This window comes from Parus major, chromosome 17, assembly GCF_001522545.3.
Source record: "Parus major isolate Abel chromosome 17, Parus_major1.1, whole genome shotgun sequence".
Lineage (NCBI taxonomy): Eukaryota > Metazoa > Chordata > Aves > Passeriformes > Paridae > Parus > Parus major.
This window is the reverse complement of record NC_031785.1, coordinates 9,172,845-9,196,396: the sequence shown is the minus strand read 5'-3', so window position 1 is coordinate 9,196,396 and position 23,552 is coordinate 9,172,845. Positions and strand designations below refer to the sequence as shown.

The window sequence follows — 23,552 nt, the reverse complement described above, 5'->3', positions numbered from 1 at the left end:
GGGGCTGGGGTCTCTCAGATTAACTCTGAGGCAAAGAGAAATGCTCTACCATTGTTTTGGAGACAGAGAAATGGAAATCACATTTCCCAGCCTCTTATTTCTTCAAGCATCAGACATTGCCCCAATTATTAGCTTTGCTTCTTCCCCATTGAATTCCTTTAGGAATGCCAGGAGATGCCATCCAGTCCTCCTTGGCTGTTCCTGGACCTCTTCTGAGGATGCTTTGATTCAGGATAACTCCTCCTGTTGTGCACAGAGCTCTGTGTGTGATACACTCTGGGTCTTGCCCACGACCGTGGAGTTTCTTGGCGTGGCTCTGGGAATCTGGAATGGGATCAGGTCCCACTCCAGGGTAATGATCTGCAAAGGAACCAGTTAAAACAAATGCCTGTTTCGGTTGGGATCTAGAGAGGCTTGCAAACACTCCAGACCTCTGTAATAGATCTCTGGAGGGAGAGCAGTACCTGGAGGAGCTCCAAGTCCCACCTTCTTCATGCACATCACTGAAGAATAGCTCCCTCCTGTGCTTGCTGAGCCTTTGCTGTGCTGGGGACAGCGCTGGGTCACAGCCAGCTGCTCCTCTGTGGAGGCATGGACTGACTTTTCAGCTATGGTATCTGCTGGCTTTATTGAGGAAAAGTGCCCTCTTGCATTTCTTAGTGAGTTTTTCAACAAGGAGATTTTTTTTTTCTTTTCCACTCTCCCAATGATTGTAACAGGATTTTATTCTCCTGCAGCCAGCTGTTAGCAATTAGCAACTTGATCCAGTCGGGCCTGGGAACAGAGTTTAACACTTTCTTGCCTCTCAGAGGATGTTGCTAATCCTGTTTTTGCTGGTTTTGGGCTTGTGCTGTAGTTTTGGCACTTGGAGTGTATGTGTGGGCAGGGTGGGAAGATAGGCATGAGTACAGCAAAGGACTCTAATGCAGCTGAAAGAAAAGTATTGAGCCATTACACAGGAAAACATCCTTAGTAAGATGATTCCCAAGCAGTTTGTACAGAAAATGGTATTTAGTAGTAATTCCAGGGTGTCCTAGCTCTGGGAAGTGTGCAGTTTGGGAACCCAATCTACTTCTGGATGAGATTAAGACTCAGCACCAATCAGCATCAGTAGTTCCTCAAACAGTGATTTCTGCAGCTGGGAGCTCCTTCAAAATGTTTCACCCTCTGAAGGTGTGAAAACCACTCTTGCTGACCTTGCTTAGAACAGCAGCTGCTGTGGAGCTCTACAAGCTGAGAAATGGCATTGTTTGCTCTCTCCTCTCCCAGGACTCACTGACAGGCACTTTGGTGATCCAGGACTGAGAACCAAATGTGGTGGGGAAAAACAAACCCAGCTGAACCTGAACCAGCTGCTGAGGTCCCTGTGCAGGGCTGAACTGCTGGGAGCAGATCACCACTGCCACAAAGGTGAGAATTCATGTGACCAATCTGGGAGTGACAGGACCAGTCCAGACCAGCCTTTTCCTCTGTTGACAATGGAGACACAGGATTCATCCTGCTTGTCCTCCCTTTAGGCAAGGGCCCAATGCAAAGCCAGCTTTTGTAGGCACAGAGCTGCTGACAGGTGAGCTCTAGATCAGTTCTGGAGCTTTCCTTTCCTCTTCACCTCCCTCCATTCCTGGGGGGGAAGGATGACCTTGGATGCACAAACAGCTGCAGAGTGCTTGGTCAAAACCTCTTCTTTGGCCAGACCCTCCTGCTGAGCTCTGGGCTTGTGCTTTGCTTTTGCAGGCTCACCACAGGATCACAGCCCCTTCCCAGCCCTGGCCAGGCTGCTCATGTAGGGAGCCACGAGGTGGTTGAAGCAGGAGGGACCTGGTGGTTTTAAGGTGTTTTTTGGTTGCCTGGCTGGGCACTGCAAGGCACAGCTACCCAGCATTAGCTCCCCCTCCTGCCTGCGTGTTTGGCTCCCTTCCCAAGAAGGCCCTTAGTTGTTTTTCAGGCTCAGAGCCATCTTTTCTGATGGAATCCAGCAGGGACAATGGCCAGTAGCATATCCTTAGGAAAGAGAATAAAAACAGGGCAAGCTCCAGTGATTCTAACCCCGATTTAGCTTCTGGGCGTCCAGCAATCTGCAGCTGGGGGATTTCCCAAGCCAAAGGTTTTACCTTTGGATTTAAGGAGCTGTGGTGTGCCTGTCTGTTGTGAATATATCCAGTCCCTTGGGTATCCAGGGCAGCTCAGGGCTGTGACTTGTAGAGTTTAATTATGTTGGGTGGAAAAAGAGAGCCTTTTGTTACCAATCTCTGAGCTAATGGCATCTGATGCTCTGCATGCATGCATGCACTGGCACAGTGATGGGCCCTTTTATAGCCTCTCCTCCTTCACTAACAAATCCCAACATTCAGTGTTGCCTTTTTATTAAAACTCTGAGGATTCTTGAGCAAACACCTTCTTGTCCTGGCAACTTTGCATTTATGGATTTGTTCTGTTTTCTTTTCTCTTGGCATTCCATTATGAGACAAAGCCTCTAGCCTGCCTTCTGTTAAATTATCCTCCAGGATGGGAGCCCCCCAAGGCTCTTTGTGTAGTGAATGTGGACATAAAGAATTCACAGAACTGCTGATGTGACCTCCTGTTCCTTTAGGTGTTATCATGGCTTTCCAGTGGAATTGCCAGGGTTTAGGCCTTTGCTATTTTCCTTGTTTCCAAACAGGAAATGGAGTGTGCTCACCCATGTGAGTGCACTTGCACTTTTGGCAGCAGTGTGGACGTGCAGGGAGAGATTATTTTCACCCTGTTTTGGACCTTTCTCTTAAAGGTGTGTGGCAAGTCCCAAGGTGCCTGCTTGGCTACTTGGTGCCAAGTTTTAGGTGGATAAAGCCTGCTTGGGGAGACTGCTTGGATTGTCCAGGTTCATTTGCAGCTGCAGTTTCACTACTTGTTAATTTAGTAAGGAAAGTGAAGTGTTGATTCAGGAGAGATGACTTGTTTAAGAGCAGTTAAGAAGGTACATCCATCCACCCAGGAGTCATGGCAGCTGAGGGCCTGAGAGATGGATTGCACTGGCTTTAGGGGTGGTGTAGACAGTCAAGTGATCCTTGGTTCTTCACAAAGCCTCTGATCTGGCGATGAGCAGAGCAGGGCTGAGGTCAAAGACACTCTTGAAGGCAGGGAAGATTGCCCAGCCCATCACGAGGCGATGACACACGGCAACCCTGCAGCACAGAGGGCTCTGGAGGACTCATCCTCTCTCTTTGCTTTGTCTTTCAGAGATGTAGATGGCAGCTGCTGCCTTTGAAGGACTCGTCTGACCCTGTGCAGCACCTCCAGTTGCTACCATGATCTTCTGCATGCTGCTGCTGGCCTCCCTGCCTGAGCCCTCTGGCACCGAAGTCAACCCTGGTAGGGAGCTGCCAGGCTGGGAGAGGACTCTTCTCCCACCTTTTGTGTGCTCCTTCTCAGCCTTTCTTTGCCTCTCGTGGGGGTTGAGTGTAAAGGTTGCATGTAGAGATAATCACTGGTTTGAATCAATGGATTGAGATATTCCTGGACAGCTGTGCTGGAGTGGGGCACTCTCCTGCCCATCCCAGGAAGGCCCAGGCACAGGGACATCCTCCTTTCTCTGCCTGCCCAGGCCTGTGTTCAGCTCTGAATGTCCCCCCATCGCTTTGGCTCTGTGGCCTGCAGGACAAACCTCTCTCCAGACTGGCTCAGAGGTTCTGTGCTCGCTCTGGAAAACAAATTACCAGTTAGCAAAGCATCAGCCACAGCTCTCCAGCCAGCAAGGGACGTTCTGGGGAGAGAAACGTGGAGGGACAGATAGAAAACCTCACCTGGCACAAGGATAGGGTGGAGATACGAGCCTGTGAGTCTCTGTGGAGAGCAGGACCTCTCATCCTACACCATTTGGCAGGATACAGTCATGATGGAGATGAATAAGATAATGGTCTGCAATGTGTTGCAAAAATTCCTGTAATGAGGTGTTTTGAGCTGGAGACAGCCTGTGAAATAAATGAGTTTAATCCTTTTCCAGCTTGGCTGGAGGTGTGGTGAGGCATCAGCGCTACCCTGAGGGCCCGTGCTGGCTCTGCTGGGGCTGGCTCTGTTTGTTTGGAGCCCTTTGTGGCTGCCTCTGACCCTGCTCTGGCCTGTGGATATTTGCAGAGGTTTGAGGTTGTGCTGCAAGCAGCCAGAAGCGAAGTGAGGGTTGTGGGGGAGCTCAGCAGCACTGCTGTGCTCCCTGTTCCACAGCATTCCCTGCCCTGAGCACACACCACACACCCAGCCTGCGACTGGGGCTGCCACTGCTCAGCCTCATGGAGGAGGAGGGATGGCAGATGGAGGCTCAGTGCCATGCAGAATCCTTTTGTTGGTGCAGGAATGGCCCTTCCACACCAGCTCCAGGGAGGTGGGTGGGCTCTGAGCACAGCTCTGTGCTCCCACCTCCTGCAGGAATCCCTTCCATCAGGAAATAACCCCTCACACTCCTCAGCTCTGCCTGTGACATCCTCGGGCAGCTTTGCTCCCTCAGCTCCCCCAGCTGCTCCAATGCCTCTGCCTGGGGCTGGCCCTGCTCTTCCCAGACAGATTCCAGCACTGTGGCCCAGCTGGTGCTCCTGGCTGTGATGCCAGAGGCTCCATGGATTATCCTGACCTCCTGGCCTGCTCCATGTCCTGCATTGCCTTATAACCCCCAGGGGCTGCTTTGGGGGTGATTTCAGTGCTGTGTGGCAGGGTCCTGGTGAGTCCTCCTGTCTTGCAGCAGTTTGACCTCCCTGACAGACAGGCTGGGCCACCTCTCTGAGCCCCAGTGTCTCCTGAGTGCACAGTAAAGGCTCAGGAGAACCCTAAACAGAGCCCAAAGATGGTTTTGCTCAAGATAGGTGCACGTGGTGAGAGCCTCATGCTGCTGGTTTTGGTGAGAGCTGTGGCCACCCACAGAGTGCATCCCTCAATGCCAAAGACACTCTGGTGCCAGCCCTGGGCTTGTGAACAAATGGGTTTTGTTCAGGGTTGCAGGAGGAGTCAGTCCCCCAGAGCCTTTCCCAACTATCTTTCCATCTGCCATTGCTGGCCAGTGCATGTCTGACCTTTAAATCAGGTGTGAGCACACAGGACTCCCACTGCAGGAGCACAACGAGCACTTTCTGCTCTCAGATGGTGACCCCACCCTTTTGGAAGCTCTCCATGTTTTTACCCATAGCTCACAACAGATCAGGTTGTGCTGGGCCAGGTGAGAGTGAAGACAGTCGAGGTTTGGTTCCCCAAATCACCTGATTGTGCAGGACTTGGAACTCTTGCTTGGCTTCCAGCAGGCACAATTGCTCCTGTGTGAGGCAGACAGCAGTTTCCTCCCAGGGAGTTCTTGACAAACCCCAGGCTGTGAATGTTGTGGGTGATACCAGGAGCCCACCCCTACCAGGGTCCCATCCCTCTGATTCTGAAAGGGTGCAGGGATGGGCTGGCACACAGCTGAGCTTTGCCCCAGGGATCCCTCAGATCACTGCAGCTTCCAGAGCCAGTGCTTGGCTATTTGTTTGCTTGTGGTGGCTGTGAGTTTGTTCAGCTGGTTTTTTTTTGAACCCATGGGAAATTGTGGTGTTGGAGAGTTTAATAGGTTAAGGATTTATAATTCTGTTTTTGAACTCTCCCACCTGACCTTTTGATGCCTCCTGGTTCTGGTGTTTTGAGAGGCAGTGAGGATATCTGTTCAATCTAAATGATCTTTGTCATACTTCAGTAATCCCTTCTGTAAAGATGAGGCTGCTGATCTTCATCATCATCTGTGTTGCCCTCTCTGCCTTTTGATGAGGGAAGGAAGGAGCAAGAGCTCTATTCCTTATCTGCTTGGCATCTGACCATGAATACAGGCAGTGCTTTAACACTAATTCTAGTTTGTTTCATAGGTATTCCCACAATCTCTAAAAATATTAAATATTTTTTAATATTAAGTAACCTGGTATCATTAGGAAATGTTGTGACCAGCCATCTCCTTTACCTGGTGATTTAGGAATACTCAGAACATCACACATTCCCTGATACAGTGCCTAACAGCTGCAGGCAAACCCTGTTGAAGCACCACCCTCTGCTTGCACATTTCTGCATCAGGTCTGTCAGGCAGTTATTCAGCCTGAGGTGCTTTATTCTGTGTAGTGATAACAGCAAGGTGGTTTTCATCCCTCTGTCTTGTCTTGTAGCTTCTGAACCTGCTTGAATGGATTTCATGGAATCCCAGAATCTCCTGAGTTGGAAGGGACCCACGTGGATCCTTGAAGTGCAACTCCTGTAGAGCTGTATCCAGGTCTGGTACAAGGGTGGCAGGAGATCATCTCTGAGGTCCCTTCCAACCCAGCCCATTCTGGGATTTTGGGACACCAGGAGGACACCCAGGGCAGCCCTGCCCAAGGGAGAGGCAGCCAGAACTGCTCCTGTGGAGCACAGACATGGTCAGATGTGAACTCCAGCCTGCAGTGACAGCACAGAGCAGATCTTTCCTTGACTTGTCATCTGTGATAGATGTTTAGCTTCTCCCTTGTATCTCAGCTGGTGAAGGTAATAATTGTTCCCATTTGAACACAAGTCAAGCATCCAGTTTATTCCAGGGGAAGAAAAATCTTGAACAAAAGCTCCCTTTTTATGTCATTATTATTATTATTATTGACAAATTATTGATGAATAATTTGTCCTTGTAAAATGGGCCCATGCAACCAATAACAATGATATGGTTTGGGATTTTACGCTCTTAAAATGTTTCTTTGTAAAATTTTTGCCTTGCCTGGGCTCTGCTGAATGATACTGTAAGTCTAATTTTCAATTTATGATAATTATGAAGTATTTAATCCTTCTTGTTTTTTGCATTCCTTATTTTAGCATTACCATGTTTATACCCTGGGTGTGATAGCCTTAGAATTAAACTTTCCTGGTGATTTTAAAAGAAATGAGTGCTGATCTTTGCTGTTTGCTTGTCTGTGTTCCCATTTGCAGCAATCTGTCGTTATCCCCTGGGGATGCACGAGGGGACCATCAGGGATGAGGACATCACTGCTTCCAGCCAGTGGTACGACTCCACAGGGCCCCAGTACGCACGGTGGGTTCACCTCTGACAACAAATTCAGTCCTTTTTTTCCCCTAAATACCCAATATGTTGTTGAGGAAGAAGATCCCCTACCCTTAAAACCTTGTTTGCTGCTTCCATACTCAATCTGGGCACAGAGAAAGGCCAGGAGGCAATGGCAGCTCTCACAGCTGTGGTACAGGAAATTCTGGTTAAATATTAAAGAAAAAAAAAATCCCTCTCCATGAGAATGAAGTGGTGCTACAGGGCAGTGAGCAGTTCCCTACTGAGCAGCAGGGTTGTTTCTGATCACCTTGGAAATTGATGTCTGGGGAAGAAATTACTCCAAGCAGTTAATGAAAGATATCTGGGGCTAAGGAGCTGTTCTGCACAGGGCAAAACTGCCTGTAGGATTTCAGCCTCAGCTGACCATCAAAGGGCAGAGGTATTTGGTAGCCATTGCTGGCTTTGTTGCTTCCTCCCAATCTTCCAAAGTTTTGTGTGTTTCCTCAATTAATCTGATTATTTTTAACGCGTATGACTGTCCCCTCAGGTTACAGAGGGAAGAGGGGGATGGAGCCTGGTGCCCAGCTGGTTTGCTGGAGCCTGAAGATGTGCAGTTCCTGCAGATTGACCTGCACAAGCTGTTCTTCATCACCCTGGTGGGCACCCAGGGCCGGCACGCCCGCGCCACGGGCAAGGAGTTCGCCCGCGCCTACCGCATCGACTACAGCCGGAACGGGGAGCGCTGGATCTCCTGGAGGGGCAGGAAGGTGAGCCTGGGGGGAGCTTGGAGAGCTGCACCGTGCAAGGCACATCCTCCACATCCTGCTTGATGTGTTGTACTTCATCCTGGCTCTGCTGGAGCAGCGTGTCGTGCCTCAGCTCTGTGCTTGCTGTGCGTTATCTGGTATCATCCAGCAGCGCTGCAGCGTTGCTGACACTGGGGAGCACTGGGATCAGCAGTGGCCAGGACTGGAAACTGCTGCTGGGTTTGTCTCTCACACAACTGGTTTGGGCTTTCTGGCCCTGAGTAACAGCGTGCTCAGGAACAGCGGCTGCATGGTGTGGAGGTGCTACACAAGGTGTGTCTTCTCCTTTGCCCCTCTCAGGGCAGGATTCTCAGCTCTTCTACTGTGGAGCTAGTGCAAAGGTGCTTTTATTCCAGAGGGGATGTCTGAAGTTTCTTCCTTTGTCCAAGTCCCCTGAGCTGATTCCCCTAAATCAGGAAAACCGTGGCTTTTTTCTCCTCCAGGTGATCGACGGCAACACCGACACCTACGACGTGGTGCTGAAGGACCTGCGGCCGCCCATCATCGCGCGCTTCGTGCGGCTGATCCCCGTCACCAAGGCACCCATGACTGTCTGCATGAGGGTGGAGCTCTATGGCTGCGTCTGGCACGGTGAGTGCCTGTTCCTACCCCTGGCACCGCCCTGGCACAGCCCTGGCACAGCCCTGGCACTGCCCTGGCACTGCCCTGGCACAGCCCTGGCACCGCCCTGGCACCGCCCTGGCACCGCCCTGTCACTGCCCTGGCACAGCCCTGGCACGGCCCTGGCTGGGGCTCCCCCACATCCCCGAGCGTGCACAGGGATCCCCCAGCCCGTGGAACCGCTGCTGCTGGTCCACATCATAAATAAAAAGATCACGCTGCTGCTGCTGTGTTTCTGAGGTGTATGGCCTTTGTTTTTTAGATGGTTTGGCATCCTACAGCATCCCTGAAGGAGGGACAATAGCAGCTCCTGGCTTCCCCATTGTTTATCTGAATGACTCGACCTACGATGGCTACCAGGAGCGCAGGTGGGAGAAGTTGTCCTCTTCTCTCTCTGTCACTGTGCAAAATTCTTTCCTACTCACCCTGTTACTGATGTCTTGTATCCCAAAAGCTTCTTTGTGCTTGTAGGATGTTGGAAGATGCTGGGTAACAATGTATTTATATCTTTATATATTAATCATTAATTATATTTGTGTCTTTGTGTATTAATATCTGATGGTTTCGAGCTGGGCTGATACAGTAGAGCTTGGATATTTAAAAGGAAAAGGTTTTTAGATACAGAGTAGGTGTTGCATGTAGCTGACCAGCACTGAGGAGCCCAGGTGTGCTGGGGAGTGTCAGGGAGCTGCAGGTGTAGGCACAAAACCCAACCTGCTAAGCCAGGACTCTTTGAAACTACTTAATCTCTACTTCACCTGCCTGACTGGCCTGGTAGTAGGAATCTGCCTCTTCCAAAATCCTGCTTTGCAGCTCCAAGGCACACATACCTGTGCTCTAGTGACAGGAGGGCTCACCTGGGGTGGATTTGCAGAGCCAAGGACTTGCAGGGGGAGTCAGAATTGTGCCACACTGGCATCTTCTGCTCAGGAGCAGTGCTGGAAAACTGTATGAGGGGCTCTGTACCCTCACATAGGAGTGGAATGAGGCAGGGTCCTGGCAAAGAGTCTGATCAGCCTTGGGAAGAGCCAGTAACACTCTCAGGAGCAATGCCAGACATGATCCTGGGCAGAGCTGGCTGTGGCTCATGTGCTGCCCATGGTCTCCCTCCCCACTTTCCTGTTCTCCTGTGCCTGCCTGCAGGACTTTCCCCACAGGTTCCCCAGCACAGGATGGAGCAGTGTTCCTGCCATGCCTGGTGAGATGTGGGAGATCACACAGTGTCATTCTCCAGAGTGTCTGATTTCATTCTCCACAGGCTCTGCCTGTAGCTCAGCTTTGCTGTTGGTCCTTGACACCAGTGCAAAATCTTCTGCCTTTTCCCTGGGAATGATGCTAAAATCCCAGCCCAAACAACACCAAGGTGGTGCTGCATAAGAACAGCAAACAAATTCTTGTCCAGGATGGGTCAAGAGTAGGAAAACTGATGTTTTGCTGGCACCAGGTGAAAGACACGTGTGGTTTCCCCGTGGAGCTGTGGCTGACTGTTGGTTCTCCCTGGCCAGGCACCTGTATGGAGGGCTGGGCCAGCTCACAGATGGAGTGCTGGGGCTGGATGACTTCACCCAGAGCCACCAGTACCGCGTGTGGCCGGGCTATGACTACGTGGGCTGGAGGAACGAGAGCTTCAGCACGGGCGCCGTGGAAATGGAGTTCCAGTTTGACCGCCCGCGGAACTTCACCTCCATGAAGGTAACTCAGCGTGGTCCCTCTCCAGGGGGGACAGCCTTTTTGGGTCTGGGGGCTTCCAGGTTGCCCCTTCTGGACACTGAATGGGTTGGAAGGGACCTTGAAGCTCATCTCGTTCCACCCTCTTCCACGGGCAGGGACACCTTCCACTAGACCAGGCTGCTCCAAGCCCTGTCCAACCTGGCCTTGAGTACTCTTCCCAAGGCATGAGGACACACAAAGTGCCTGGCAGCAGAATTTGAGCAGGAGATATCCCAAGTTTTCCAGTGTAGAAAGGTGAAGAAGGTGAGCACTTGCTTCTTCAGTGCTCAGACTCTCCTTCCAGTATTTGGCTTGAAGGAATAAAAAGCAGACACCTGAAGCAGTGTTTAGGCAGCTGAGATGGATTTAGGATGTAGGATTTACTGACCCCTGAGGTAAAGGAATGTGGCTGTGCTTCCATTTTGACCAAACATTTCTCTGGATGCCTCAGCCTGTGCTTGTGCTGTGGGAAATTATTTAAACACACAGGAAAAGCACGAGCTGAACTTTGAGTCTGTAGTAAACAGCAGGATCTTTTAAAAAGGATTGGTGGCTTTTCTTGTAGAGATTTCAAATGAAGGAGAACCCACCACATCCTTAAGTAAATTGTTTTGGTGGTTACTTACTCTGGTTTTATTTTGTCTATTTTTAACTTGTGACTGTTGGCTCTTTGCCTGTTTTTGCTGGCAAAAATAAGAGTCCTGCCTTCTCAGAAATCTTCTGCTTCTACACTATGATTAAACCACTCTTTTAATCTTTGCTTCAGTACTAAGCTGGCAGACTTGTCAATGCCTTCCTGGTGAGACCAAGGGTCATTTTTGGAGCGGTCACCCAATCCTTTCATTCTTTGCTGTCTACTCTTTTGGAGGTACAGAAACTGGATCTGGACTCAGGCTTTCCATCAAACTGCATAAAAGAATGGTACCAATTTCCTGCTTTTGGATGATTCCTCTTTGTTTGTGAATCTTGTGATGATAGTAATCCTCCAAGCCAAGAGGGAGGGAGCCAGTGGTCATTAAGGCTTTGGGATCATGCTAAAATTCAGTTCCAAGTTGTTAGTGTCCAGGATAAAAGTCCAGTGTGGAAAGCATCACTTAGATTTTTGTCCCTGAGTTCACTACCCTGACATGAGGTTTCAGTCCTTGAGATTATTTTAGGAAACTCCCTCCCTCACACTAGTTTATTTTATTGCTAGTGATTCTGCTGTCTCCCTCAGGTCATTGAAAAAAAGTAGCAAATAATTTTGATTTAGGAATGCATTCCTCTTGGAAAAACAGAGAAGAATTTATGCCTTAAAATTTCTAAGACTTACTAGTTGATGATGTTTAATCAAATTAATATATTGCACGAGCCCACACTATGCTAATTGGGGACAGATGCCTTCCAAAAATCTGTCTTGTAAACACAATCATCCTGATAAACCAAACACATCAGATCATAAGAACAGCTACTTCATCTAGCATCTAATTAAAAAGCTGTTCTGATTAGCATAAATTATCTTCATTATTTATTGAATGTTGCCTCCTTCAGCTTTGCATTTCTTTTGTACAGGCCAGGTGGTCTGTGGATCATTTTTGCATCCTCTTACCTTTTAGCTTTATCCCAGTCCTCTGAGCTTTCCCAGTATCCAAAAAAGTATTAAGGACAAATGTTAGCCACATTGCAACTGCATTGTATAGTCTTGCATGCTGTAAAATTGGACTTTAGTAGGAGATGTTTGCAATAGAAAATGTCTCTGTATCTGTCCAGGATGGAAACACATCCAACTCCTGTCCAAATACGGCACAAATTGAATATTCCAGGCACCAGGCTTTCCTGCCTGGTTATGAATGACTGTTTCTCCTTATTGAATAATGTTGTCTAAGCTTCATCTGGTCTTAATTATAGGCAAATACCCTCCTTTTGTCTTTTTGCTGCTCATCAGGCTGCTTGTCCTCATTAGTGCTTCACTGCTTTTCCCTGCAGGACCTCGCAGAGGCCAAGCAATTAATGGGGTTCAAGGCTGTAGGTGGTTTGGAAACTGTTGCTGTCACAGTGGCAAATACTCCACAGTCCCTGGGAAATGATTCCTGGGGTCTCTGGGGAGGGCTGGACCACTGAGAATGGAGCAGGCAGAGGGATACTGAAGACTTTGAGTCGCTTTATTTCTTCTGGTTCCTGGTCAGTGGCCACAGATAATTGTGGTCCTGAGCTTCAGGTCTTCATAACAGAGCTCAAGGTGATGCTGAGCCACCAGGAGATGATGATGGATGCAGGCTTAGGTGAGGGTTTCCTAAAGCTCAGATCCTTACTTGTCTTCAAGGTGCAGCCAGAGCAGGTGTATGCCAGGTGAATATCTGCTTGGGGTTTTCCTAGGTTGTGGTTTTTGGAAGGAATTATCTTAGACTGCAGCTGCTAAAAGTTTCTAAATGCTGAGAAATTTGGGACACAATCCTCATCTAATGGCAGAGATCAATTGTGATGTGTCATAGCTCCTGCTGGTTCCTCAAAAGAGGGACCAAGGACAAAGAAATCCCTGGGATTCCTCATGCCAAGAGGGACAGAAGAAGAATCCAAGAGCAGTATTTGGGTGTGGGTTCTCCATGCTCTTCCTTGCTTCACTGTTTCATTACCAGATGGCTGCTGTGTCATTGTTTCCACACTGGCCTCTCAGACTGGTTTCTCTGGGGGTTTTGGTGGGTTCAGTAGTTCATTTTTCTAACATGGTTTTTACAGTTCACAGACCACAGTCCATGGGCTGTCCACTCCAGCTATTGATCTTTGAATAATATTTAAGCTGCAGCTTTGTCCATTCTAACTATTATTAATGAGCAGATTGTTACATACAAATTTCACTACAATCCATCTTTACTATTATTAATGATCAGGTTATTAGTTCCACTCTAATCCATCTTTGACTTGCAGAACAGAGTCATGTAGTTCAGGTTAAATTCAACTTGTGGCCTAACAATTCCACTTGTTAACAATTCTACTTACGTCAAGCAATTAAAAGAATACCAAATTTTTAACTCTAAGAGTTTAGGTGTGTTTTTTTCTTTCCCTTCTTAGCTTAAATGTTCAAAGATAATTGCTCTGCAAGGCTTTAGATTAGTACAAGGTTTGCTTGATGGATTTTTATATGGGCCTTTTGAAGAGCCTGCCAGAATCTGACCATTAATGTAGATTTTGCAGGTAAAATTCAGAGCTGTTTCAGAATAGCTTTTTGCCCAGTGTTCTCATTGCACACTGGAAGAAATCACTCATTCTGCATTCATACAGGGAGCTACTGGGAATGGAAAATCTTCATGAAAGGAACATCCCTGGGGCTTGATCTAGGTGCCAGTAAATCTCCTCCCTGACGGATCCATTCTCCCCTTCCCAGGTACACTGTAACAACATGTTTTCCAAGGGGGTGAAGATTTTCCAGAGGGTGGAGTGCCTGTTCAAACCCCGGCTGATTGCAGACTGGGAGCCCGAGGCTGTGGGGGTGGCCACGGTCCTGGATGACAAAAACCCCAGCGCCAGGTTTGTCACCGTGCCCCTGCAGCAGCGCGTGGGCAAGGCCATCCTGTGCCGCTTCTACTTCGCTGACACCTGGATGATGATGAGTGAGATTTCCTTCCAGTCAGGTGAGTGCTCCTGAGCTCAGGCAGACCTGGAGGAGCACAGGGAGCAGGATGTGTGGGGTTGACAGGGGCTGCACGGTGGGAAGGGGGAGGTTGTACTGGTTGTACTGGTTGTACTGGAGGGGCTGAAAGGTCCCTTTGATTTCCAGGCTGACACTGATGCACATGAGCGGAAGCACGACCAGGGAAACCAAAAACCAGACTGTAGAGCAGTTGTTCTTTTTGAAACAGATCAGAGAATCACAGAATCCCCTGAGCTGGGAGGGACCCCCAGGATCACCCAGCCCAGCTCCCAGCCCTGCCCAGACCCCCCAACATCCCACCCTGGGCATCCCTGGAGCTCTGGCAGCCTCGGGGCCGTGCCCATTCCCTGGGGAGCCTGGGCAGTGCCAGCAGCCTCTGGGGAAAGGAACTTACTCTTTCCCTGAACTGCCTGACCCTGACACAACTCCAGCTGTTTCCTTGAGTCCTGTCACTGGTCACCAGAGTGAAGAGATCAGGACCTGCCTCCACTTCCCCAGCTGCCTGCTGGCTATGACATTGATTTTTGCTTCTCTTTGCCAAGTGTTTTGTTAGGAATAATTCAAGTATATCTAGAGATGATGAGATCAAGTTTAGCAGATTATGAAAAAATAGAGGCTGACTGTTTTTTCTCCATAAGCCTTAACTATGATGCAGAAGTCAATGCCATGAAATGCTATAAAAAGCTCTGGAGGGAAAAGGACAAAAGTCCTGGAGAAAACCACCAGGACTGACAGGGAAAGGTGTAACTTTGTGCTCTAAAATCTCTAATCAGCTGTAATGAGAGGACATTGCTGAGGGAGGAATTCCCTGGGTGCTGCTTGTTGCTCACCTTGCAGACAGCAGCCCCTCCTGTTCCTGATCTGCTGCCTGAGCACCAGCCCCCTCCTGCTGGGGTTGGGATTGCAGGGACTGCTGGCAGGAGCAGGGAGCTTTTGCTGGGCTGACACATTTCCTTTCCTTCCACAGACATGGAGAGTGTGAATCCCAGTTTTGTTACGGTAGCCACAAGCACCACGGATCTCCTGGAAACGGAGCTCAATGTGACTGAGGGCACCTGGGGTAAGGACTTCTGCCCCTTGGCCACTCCAAGGGCTCAAGTGTTGGGGGATTTCACAGGAACATCCCACTTCATGTGGTCTTTCCCTCCATTTCTGGAGATCTGGGGATGGCTGAGCAGTGCCTCGTGCACAGGGCAGCACGTGAGCCTCAGCTGCCTCAAGAACATGGGCTGGAGATTTATGTGGACCAGTGAAACTCTGAGCACTGCCTGCTCTAGGATGGATCCACTGCAGGAATCTCTTCTGCTCACAGCAACCTTTGATTGCAGAAGTGCTCTGCACAGTTCTTAGCTCTTTGAGCCTCCAGAATGCAAATTTCTGGTAAGAGCAAAATGTGAACACAGCTCGTTTAGGGAGCTGCCCAAGATCTTTTCTCTACCAGGCTGTAGGAAGTTGGCTGGCACAGAAAACCCCTCTGGTGCTTTAACCCCAGATTCTCCTTCTCTGTGACTGCAGGAACCACATCTTCTGTAACCAGCACCTGGATAGGGGAGAAGGCAGATGACTCCAACACCTCCATCCTCGTGGGCTGCCTTGTGGCTATTATTCTGCTGCTCCTGATGATTATAATCATCATTCTGTGGAAGCAATATGTGCAAAAAAGGTTGGAAAAGGTAATAAAACGGGGCTATTTTGTTGACACAAGTTCAGAACTAATCATTAACCCTAATGAGCTCAGAACTATGTGAAAAGCACAAGGTTTCCCCAGCTTCATGGAGTAGCTAAAGCTGCTCTCACAGCAGGGGAGGATGCCAGCCCTCTCCAAGATATTACTGGAAGTTGCTGTGGTTGCAGCCAAGGCATTACTTAACAACTGAGCATCACCTCAGTGTTTTTGGGGTTTTTTTTCCCATCTCTGCAGGCCCCACGTCGAATCCTGGAGGAGGATGCCACAGTTCGCCTCTCCTTCTACAGCTACACCATTGCCAACAACCAGACCCAGATCCACCAGTCAAACCCCACCTATGAACGTGCTTTCCCACTGGATTTGGAATATCACCAGCCAGCTACACTGCTCCAAAAGCTTCCAGAGCTCTCCCAAAGTGCAGAGGATTCAGGTAACATCGTCAATCTTCAGAAGCTGCATGTTTCTTCTTTTATTTCTGTCAGATGGTAAAATGTGCCACTTGTCAAAGTTTGCCATCTTAGGCTCCTGTGCAGTGCAGCAGCCCAGGGAGCTCAGGCAGTGTTGTGGAACACTGGCACCTCTTGGCATGGAACTGTGACAGCTGGAGCAGCAGTCCCACTAGAGGGTGGTGGCCTTTTATTCTATTTGACAACTGTTGATGTATTACCCAGGTCATCTTCTAGCAGCTGGTTTGGGCAGTCAGAGCAATCACACATCATTTGTGGAGATGCTGCCTGCAGCACTCCTGGGAGAAGACCTTTAACACCTTTCTCTGCAGCCAGGGCTCTTTGAAATTCCTGCAGAGAAACCAGAAGGAAATAGAGCAGGGAATTGTCTGTGGCTTGGACAGTTTTGGACCCACACAGAAGGGAATGTTTCCAGCAGTGTTTTGTACTCAGTGAAGGCAGTGCTGCATTCCTCACACTGACAAGTTGCTAAGATCCAGCATTATTCTACACAGGGAGGCTGGATTGAGCCAGGGTGTGAATTTGAAGCAGAACAAATTATTCTATGTAATACTGACCCTACAGGGAGTTAATTCTAAAGCATTGTCCCATATTTATGTGAATAAGCTGTAAGAGGGAGGGGAGTTTGCTACCAGAGGACATGGGAGAAATGGAAGCCTTGATCAGTTCTTGCAGGAGGGAACACAGAGCAGGTTTGAAAAAACATCCCCAAGTCAGGTAATGGGAACTGATTGAACTTGGGATGAATCAGAAACAAAAAATCACTTCAGACTCACCTCCCTGTCTGGACAAGAACTGCAGCTCTCATGGCTGGCTAGAACAGGCTGTGCTGAGCAGGAATTTGCTGGCAGCTCACAGGTATTGCTCTGGTTAAAGCACAGCAGCATCTCCTGTGTAGGTGTCCCAGCAGGTGGCCAAATTCCCAGAGCTGTGGGATCGGGAGGAGTGGAAAGTGGGACGTGCTGGTTCTGGGGGAGTGAGTGTGTGACTCAGCTGTCTTTGGCTCCCCTCAGTGTGCAGTGGGGACTACGCTGAGCCCGACCTCACCAAGTCCACCCCTCACCAAGGCTTCCAGAACAACGTCCCCCACTACGCCGAGACCGACATCGTGCACCTGCAGGGGGTGACTGGTAACAACATGTACGCAGTGCCAGCCCTCACCGTGGACTCCCTGACCAAGAAGGACATCTCCGTGGGGGAATTCCCCAGGCAGCAGCTGAGGCTCAAGGAGAAGCTGGGGGAAGGACAGTTTGGAGAGGTACAGCCATTCTCTGCTGCTTGTTCTCCAGCAGAGAGGAGGTGCCTGGCAGAGAGGAATCTTTTGAGGTGTTGCTTGGTGGGACTGAGGGTTCTGCATTTAAAATGTGTGTTTGCCTTTGGGGAAAGCTGATAAATCCCCCAGGCTAAGCCACTGAGCCTTGTGCAGCTGTCAGGCTCCTTGGTACCACTGGGGTCTTTATCAAGAGATAAAGATCAAGAGTTGCAAATTTTTCTGTCTGCTATCTGTATCTGCTCATTCCCACCCAGGGTTGGGAATTCAGACTTCTGCATCTTCCATGGACATCTCAAATGTGATGGCTGTCACCCACCTTTAGATATGTGGGTTTGGAAACTCTCCACAGTCCAGCTAACACGGCTAGAGCAGCTTTCCCAGTCACAGATGGACGTTCTGGGGGTGCTCTGCTCACTGACCCAAGCAAAGACATTTCCCAGGCACTGTGGCACCCTCATATTTTCTGGCATTGCTGCTTGCTCAAGCCCCAGTTTGTCAGCAGCCTCAGGCAGAATGATGCACACATCTGTCCTCTGCCAAGCTTTCCCTTTGCTCCTTGAGCTCATTTCAAGCTGTCAGTGCTTTCACCTTGTCTTTTCTTCTCTCCCTATTTCATTTTCACACCATCTGTAGCTCCATCCCAAGCAGGTCTTTCTCTCTCCTGCTTTCACTTTTCCACTGTCTTTTCTTCCCAGATTTTGTTCACTCACAGCCTTAAATTCTGCTTCTCTATCACATTTTGGCAAGCACAGCCCTTCACTGCCTGCTCTGTGATGTTCCCATCTTTGTGGTTCCTCCATTCCCACCTTCCCTACCCCAGCCCCTTTCCTGTCCCCTCACTGTTTCCTGGGGAGGTGCTGACATCTTCAGCCTCCTCACCTGGCTGTCAGTGTAGCCCTTTCTGCTCTTTCCTGCATCCTGCTCTGTGCTCCTAAAGTGGGACACAGAGGATTTTCTCATTGGCTTGCCTCTGGTTTCTCTTTTCCTCTCATGCTGTCCTTCTAATAACTGCAATAACTCCTCCTCTGTATTGATTGGAGATGGCTCTCCCATCTCCATTTTCCTCGAGGATGGATTCAGAGCCTGTTCCTTTCCATGGATCAAAGGCTCTTTTACAAATATACTGCACCACATTTTCCTCTCTCCTTCTCACCTCCTTAGTCTTTCCCACACTGGCCATGCCATGCTCTGCTCCACTGCTCTGGCTCTGTGTGCTCCTAGAAACAGAGCTCACTGCTTCTTCCAGGTCTCCACTTCTCCTTCCTTTCAGTTTTTTGTCTTCCTTGCTCCCATGGAAGCAGCAGCACCCCTCCCTGGTGACACATCACCTTGGAATTACCTGTGCTTTTTCCTGTGGCTCTTCCCTGTCCCAGGTCTCATGATTGCACTTTCCCCACAGCTGATTGATTCTCTGGGGGACTGCAGCAGCATCTTTGTCCACCTTTGTTTTGTTGGTTTTGTCCACCTTTGTTCCCGTTCTGCAGGTTTGTCCCATTTTCTCTGCTGCCTCGTTTTTCCCCTCGCCATGCTTGTGACATAAGTCCTTGCTGCTCTCTTCATACAAAATTCATTATGCTCCCATTACATTCCCCTCACTGCTGCAAGTATTTGACTGACACATCCAGTCTGCTCCTCTTTTCCAGTCCTTTTTCCTGCCCACACCTTCAGGTCTGTCTGTTTTCCCCACCCAGTTCTTCGTTTGGATGCACATTCTGGTAAATTCTTAAGCAAGTGTCTTGTCACCCCTTCTTGTACAACCCTGGCAGTAATTTTATATCATTACTCGTTAATTTACTGGATTGTGTGTAGTCATTAGAGTATTTATTTATCTTTGGGTAGGTGTACAGGTGAGGTGTTCACATCAGGGACACGTATGCACACACTTTTCTTCCTTTTTTTCCTCTGGAATTTGAGGATTTTGGATAACTGGCTGAAGTTCTTGGATGCTCCTCAGTGAAATCAGAGCAATGCCTCAAGCCAGGCCATGGTTTGATGGTTCTGGGCTTGTGTGAGGTGTTTTAATGCAGAGCAGACAAATCCAGGCTCTGGGGCCTTCCTGAACATCCCCAGTAGGTGCTGGGTGAACTGGGCTGCCCCAGGCTGCTGCAGCAGTGCAGTAAATGCAGCTTGTTGGGAACTCATCTGGCTTTGATCCCTGTGTGCTCCTGTGTCATGGGCTGTGTCCTGGACACGTTGTGTCAGGATCTAGGGCCAACCCTTGGGTCACTTCTGATCACAGCTGTGTCACCTTCACCAGGTCATCCACTGGTTCATTCTGCCAGCAGTGACCAACCAGTGACCTGGCTGTGATGTTGTTTTGCCTCTGGTTTTCTGCCTGTGTGTGCTCTTACAGCTGCCTCTGCCTCCTGCCCTGCAGGTGCACCTCTGTGAAGCTGATGGCCTGCTGGAGTTCCTGGGAGTCTCATCCTCAGAATTCACTCACCAGCCGGTTCTTGTGGCAGTGAAGATGCTGAGATCAGATGTCAACAAAACAGCCAGGTAAGTGCAGCTGCAGTGCCAAGCAGCTGGGGAGGAAAGCAAATACTCCCCAGGCAGAGGTTAGCCCTGCTGAGGCAGTGCTGTGTGTCTGTGGTGTGTGTTCCACGTGTTCACAGCAGGGAGTGGGGGATAGGGGAAGCCTGAAATGCTGCATTCATCCCGTTTGAACACGAGCTCAGAACCAGTTTCACACCTGTGTGTGCAAAGTGTAAATCCTTCTGAACTGAGAACACACCTCTTGTGCTCTCCCCAGATGAGGGAACAGCTTGGGATTCCAAGGTGTTTTCTGTTTTACCAGGAATGATTTCCTGAAGGAGATCAAGATCATGTCCCGGCTGAAGAACCCGAACATCATCCGGCTGCTGGGCGTGTGCGTGCGGGACGACCCCCTGTGCATGATAACAGAGTACATGGAGAATGGAGACCTCAACCAGTTCCTGTCTCAGAGGGAGATCTACAGCAAATTTGCCATTTCAAACAACATCCCCTGTGTCACGTAAGAGAAGCTGCCTGCCTTGTTGGGATAAATCAGAGATACAGAGACGCCAGATTTATCTGCTGTGCCTTCCCAGCAGGGACCTGCCTGCAGCCTGGCCATTGCCATGGCATGTGGGCACCAGTCCTGCTGGTGTGGGGCTGTTCCTGAACCCTCTGGAGGTCCCTGAAGTGTCCCTGACAGAGCTGTTCTGGTCACAGAGGCCACCTTAGATGTATTTATTGAGGTGACCATCTCCTTGTTAGTGGGCTTCCATCAAATGTTTCATTGGTATGAAAATCAGTTGCATTACAGCAAGAATTTTGGGGTGAAAATCAGGAATGTCTCTTAGGCTTTTAAGAAGGTTCATATGTTTTCCAGTGTCCAAAAAATATTGCTTGAGAGGAGCTGAGTGTGGAGCTTCAGTAAAAAGAAAATTTCATCAGCCAACAGAAGGAGAATATTTGGCAAAGAAAAACACATTTGTGAGCAGTGGCACTTGTCTCCTTCCTCAATGGAAGGATTAAATCTGCCATAAAAGCATCTCTGCTATTGCAGAAATCTTCAGCCTCTCCTTCTGTCCCTCCCAGGGAGAAAGTGTCCCACAGAGGCAGCTCTGAAGGGGCTGTGTCCTGGCAGGAATGCTCTGCCTGCTCCAAACTCTGTATCCTGCAGCTTTATTAATCCTATCTTCATTTAGCTAATGGAGGAATTAAAATTAAATTAGATGGAAAATGCATCTGTTTCTATTTTCAGTGATGTTTAGCATATTTAAAACCAAGTCAACTCTCTTTAAAGTGAAGTGACACACTTATGTTAATATAAGCATCCAATAGTGGTGTTGTTTGAAATACCAGGCTAAGTGGTTTTTAAGAGATGAGATTCTGAGCTTAATTTTTCATGTCTCTCTGCAAAAAGTTGGTGCTTTGATGCATGAACTCTTTGAAAATCTCAAGATTAGTGTTTGATATTGAAAAAATAAATCTAAAGGTTGTCAGGTTGTGAAGGCCTGAATTTCAGGGACAGCCTGTCTGTTCCTCCTTAGTCAGCTCAGGATCTTGGCTGTTCATGCCCTGGAACGAGACAGTTTAGTTCCACTGTTATGGCAGAAAATAAAACAACAGTTCACTCACACATCAAATACAATAAAGTCTTGAGTGTGAGGGAACTCCACTGATTTTTCTTTGTTGTATTTCCCTTTACTGCAGCCACTCCAACCTGCTGTACATGGCCACCCAGATCGCCTCGGGGATGAAGTACTTGGCATCCCTCAACTTTGTGCACAGGGATCTGGCAACTCGCAACTGCCTGGTGGGGAACAGCTACACCATCAAGATTGCAGACTTTGGCATGAGCAGGAACCTCTACAGTGGGGATTACTACAGGATCCAGGGGAGAGCTGTGCTGCCCATCCGTTGGATGGCCTGGGAAAGCATCCTACTGGTAGGCACTGCACAAAGCCCCTCTTTGTTCCTTCCTCTGATCCTCTGCAGTGACACAGCTCTGTGCCAGACACTCAGCACCAAGAGCTGTGCTGCACGTGGCTCTTGGTGGGAAATCCATGGGGTTGGACATAATTCATGTCCTGGGAAAGGAGCATGCCCTTGGACATACAGAACATCATGGAATGGTTTTGTTGGAAGGACCTTAAAGCTCATCCAGTGCCACCCCTGCCATGGCAGGGACACCTTCCACTGTCCCAGGGTGATCCAAGCACCTTCCAACCTGCCCTTGGAGACTTCTAGAGATCCAGGGGTAGCCACAGCTGCTCTGGGCACCCTTGACTGCAGAGTTTCCAGATAAGCCTGGGTGTAGTGGGGCTTTGATGTTTTCTGCCCAAACAGGCCCTCCAGCTCCTCAAGTGTTTTGTGTTATTTTCTGAGCAATCTTCTTTTTACTTCTCCAGAAACACATTGTTTCAAACACAGCCAGTTTGGGCACATTTTTTGAAGACAGAAAACAGGGACAGCAAGAAGATTGTCACTGGCTTCTTAAATGTGCAAAAATCAAAATTATCTTGGGCTTTTCTCTAAGAGTCTGGAGACTGCTCTGGCTCTGCTTTCACCCTGAGGGCTTTGCTTCCCTTTCAAAGGCTTTTCTGTGAGCTCTGCTGTTTTGGGTGGAGGTAGGCAGTGACTGTCTCCCCTCCCTCAGTTGATTTTATTCTGCTGCAAACAGACTGTCTCAGGAGGGGCAGAAGTCTCTGGCCTTCTCTGGGACCTGCTCCCTGTTACAAAGCTTTGCCCCTGTGAAAAGTGCACCTTCTTAGGGCTTGTGGGACCCCCACGTGCTCCTGCTGCCCTACAAAGAGCCCTGTCAGCCCTGTGTGTGTGGCTGGGAGCTGCTCACCCGCTGTGCTGGCTCTGTGTGGAGCCTTTCCCCAGCCTGAGCCCCAGAGGGTGCAGACTGAGAGGCTGAGCAGATCCTCTCTGTCCCCAGGGCAAGTTCACCACAGCCAGCGACGTGTGGGCGTTCGGGGTGACCCTGTGGGAGATGTTTGTGCTGTGCAAGGAGCAGCCCTACAGCCTCCTGACAGACGAGCAGGTCATCGAGAACACGGGCGAGTTCTTCCGCAGCCAGGGCAGGCAGGTAAGGAACACAACGGGCTCTTCCAGGGCCTCCCTGCTGCCCTCACCTCACCTGCAGCAGTCTCTGCTTCTACTCAGCTGCTCACCTGTGTCCTGCCTCTCCTCCCCCTTTTCTGGGCCCAGTTTTCCCTCTCTGAGTCTCACTGGAGGAATCCCTCGGCTCTGTCCTGCCTCTTCCCTGTTCTAAACCGCTTCACTCTGCCCTGGCTTCAGCTTTTCCAGGCTCTCCCACACAATCCTCTCGCTCCTTCCTCCTGTCAGCTCTCTCCCAGCAGCATTGCCTCTGAAGGATGAGGAAGCAGGAGGGAGTTGTGGTGGGAAGGAGCAGTTGTTAGTTCCCAGGGGATCAGATTCTCCCTGTAGGATCCCCACACATGCCAAGAAGCCTTTGGCCGTCCCCAGCTGCTGAAGGGCTTTTGTGTTGTTCTGTTCCCACTGCTGCTGCCCTCAATAATAGATACCAGTGATGGTGCAGGACATTCCATCTCCTCAGTACCCAAAGCTGTGGAGTAGCAGTTCAGAGCAGTTCTCCCCAAAATTCACCTTCAGCACCAGAGAATTAAGGGAAATAAAATGATGAGGGGTTCACTCACCATCTTCTAAATACTGATTAGCCAAGAGCCTAAAAAATGAGAGGGAGAAGTAGAATCATTCTGCCAAGCTGTGCTGTAGATAAGCTCTAAAAGGTGTTTTTTCTGTCTCTGCTAACAAGCTGTCACGATGCTTAGAAAGCCTCATGGGTTGTCTGCGGTGAGTTGAAAGTACTTGGATTTTATTGTGGTAAATTTGGTT

General features: G+C 49.4%; 1 protein-coding gene across 4 annotated transcripts in view; it reads left to right on the top strand.

Annotated features, from left to right (window-relative positions):
* Positions 1 to 23,552, top strand: part of LOC107212107 (discoidin domain-containing receptor 2-like) — a 31,570-nt gene that overhangs the window by 5,531 nt on the left and 2,487 nt on the right. For 2 of the 4 annotated variants that reach the window (XM_019008456.2, XM_019008455.2), the window contains 16 exons: positions 1,270 to 1,410; positions 3,217 to 3,348; positions 6,931 to 7,033; positions 7,554 to 7,773; positions 8,256 to 8,403; positions 8,696 to 8,801; positions 9,939 to 10,125; positions 13,505 to 13,751; positions 14,739 to 14,831; positions 15,287 to 15,444; positions 15,693 to 15,888; positions 16,939 to 17,183; positions 19,576 to 19,697; positions 19,996 to 20,193; positions 21,381 to 21,615; positions 22,612 to 22,761. In XM_019008456.2, the coding sequence (XP_018864001.1) occupies positions 3,285 to 3,348; positions 6,931 to 7,033; positions 7,554 to 7,773; positions 8,256 to 8,403; positions 8,696 to 8,801; positions 9,939 to 10,125; positions 13,505 to 13,751; positions 14,739 to 14,831; positions 15,287 to 15,444; positions 15,693 to 15,888; positions 16,939 to 17,183; positions 19,576 to 19,697; positions 19,996 to 20,193; positions 21,381 to 21,615; positions 22,612 to 22,761 (2,472 nt within the window). In that variant the 5' untranslated portion in view covers positions 1,270 to 1,410; positions 3,217 to 3,284. Of the gene's footprint in view, positions 1 to 1,269; positions 1,411 to 3,216; positions 3,349 to 6,143; positions 6,499 to 6,930; positions 7,034 to 7,553; positions 7,774 to 8,255; positions 8,404 to 8,695; positions 8,802 to 9,938; positions 10,126 to 13,504; positions 13,752 to 14,738; positions 14,832 to 15,286; positions 15,445 to 15,692; positions 15,889 to 16,938; positions 17,184 to 19,575; positions 19,698 to 19,995; positions 20,194 to 21,380; positions 21,616 to 22,611; positions 22,762 to 23,552 lie in introns of those variants that run through there. The other 2 variants (XM_019008458.2, XM_019008457.2) reach the window with 2 other exon arrangements.